This window comes from Myotis davidii, unplaced genomic scaffold (genome assembly GCF_000327345.1).
Source record: "Myotis davidii unplaced genomic scaffold, ASM32734v1 scaffold602, whole genome shotgun sequence".
In the NCBI taxonomy this organism is placed as follows: Eukaryota; Metazoa; Chordata; class Mammalia; order Chiroptera; family Vespertilionidae; genus Myotis; species Myotis davidii.
In genome coordinates this window covers 1,497-3,294 of record NW_006293537.1, presented here as the reverse complement: position 1 = coordinate 3,294, position 1,798 = coordinate 1,497, and the positions used below count along the sequence as shown (strand labels likewise).

Sequence of the window (1,798 nt, the reverse complement as noted above, 5' to 3'; positions counted from 1 at the left end):
GGCGGGACCCTCTCCTGCCACCACCGCTGTGCTGGCAGCCATCAGCCTGGCTTGTGGTTGAGCAGAGCTCCCCCTGTGGGAGTGCACTGACCACGAGGGGTAAGCTCCTGCATTGAGTGTCTGCCCCCTGGTGGTCAGTGTGTGTCATAGTGACCAGTCATTCCCAGTCTTTCTGTTGTTAGGGTCAGTTTGCATATTACCCTTTTATTATATAGGATATAGATAGATAGATGATAGATGATAGATAGATAGATAGATAGATAGATAGATAGATAGATAGATAGATATTACCTTTGGAACAAATCCAGGAATTATTAAAGGTATAATTTTAGAAACTAGTATTAATAATTTCAAATGTTTAGGTAATAGCAAAACATTACTTTTAAGAACTATCCTATATTATAAAAACCTAATATGCTAAATGTCCAGTCATCCATTCAACCAATCAAAGCATAATATGCTAATGATATGCCAAGGTCGGTTAACCGCTCACTATGACATGCTATGACATGCACTGACCATCACGGGAGAGACAGTTGACCAGTCACTATGACTTGCACTGACCACCAGGAGGCAGATGCTCCGACCAGTAGGTTAGCTTGTGTCTGGGCTTCAGCTGATCGGGACTGAGCGAGACAGGCCAGACATGCCCTGGAGCCCTCCTGTGGTCCCTCCCTAGCTGGCCAACCTTCTGCGTCCCTCCCTGGCCCAGATCATGCACCAGTGGGGGTCCCTTGGCCTGGCCTGCCACCTCTCACAATCCATGTTGAGGGACCCCACCCCCGAGTGCACAAATTTCATGTACCAGGTCTCTAGTATATACTAAAAATATATCAGATGAAAAGCAATTTTATTTTAATTCAAACTACCAAACCTGCATGCTACCAAAAAGTAAACTAATTAGGAAAGTAATGACTTGAAAATCAGGCTAGTGCCCAATAGATCAATCATTTTCTAGGATAATAAATACTTACCTTTGCATATGTTGTGTTGTCTGCAAACTGAGATAATATAATTTGTGGGCTTTTTAAATCAATACTTGCCATTCCTATTTCTCCTCTGGCAAGTCCTCTCCCTTCTACAACAGCTACAATAACTGATGGGGCGTGTACAGAAACTGCAGATGAAGATGTAGCTGCTAAAAAGAATTTTTTAAATGTATAAACATTAACAAAAAAAATTTTCCAGTTTTTTTCTCATACGATGTCAAGACATCAAATCTAGAACACAGCTATTAATATCCAAAGAAATAATCTTTTTTTACTAATCAAAAAATAACTTTTCATATTCACACCAAATAAAAATGCTAATTCTCAAACTATTTTGCCAAAACTTAACTTCATTAACATATAGAAATGATTTATATAGTCTTAGTTTTCATTTCATTGAAATGCAGTCACAAAAGAAACACTAAATTTGGGATTAAAAAAAAATACCCAAGGAGAAACCAAGATGGCAGCATAGGTAAACACCGGAAATAGCTGCCTCCCACAACAACTTCAAAAATACGACTAAAAGACAAAACAGACATCATCCAGAACTGCAGGAAGGCTGGCTGAGTGGAAATTCTACAACTAGAAGGAAAGAGAAAAGCACACTGAGCTTCAGAGGAGGTGCAGAAGTAAAGTGCAGAGGTACGGAGGCACATGCGGCAAGTGCTGGCAACTGAGGACCCGGCTGTCTTTTTGAATAGGGAGGGAGTCATAAGCCCCCAATTGCTCTGAACTCCAGTTCCGGGAAGTCTCTGGGGACCCAGACTCATATGGGGAGAAAATGGACTGTCTGGCAGCGGGCAGCA

The 1,798-nt window shown here is 41.3% G+C and overlaps 1 protein-coding gene across 1 annotated transcript in view; it reads right to left on the bottom strand.

The window, feature by feature from the left end:
• MSH4 (mutS homolog 4) overlaps window positions 1-1,061 on the bottom strand; it is a 58,770-nt gene extending 57,709 nt beyond the window's left edge. The window contains exon 1 of the mRNA XM_015566186.1: window positions 975-1,061. Coding sequence (XP_015421672.1) covers window positions 975-1,046 — 72 coding nt within the window. The 5' untranslated portion in view covers window positions 1,047-1,061. The remainder of the gene's footprint in view (window positions 1-974) is intronic.
• Between the last annotated feature and the right edge of the window lie 737 nt (window positions 1,062-1,798).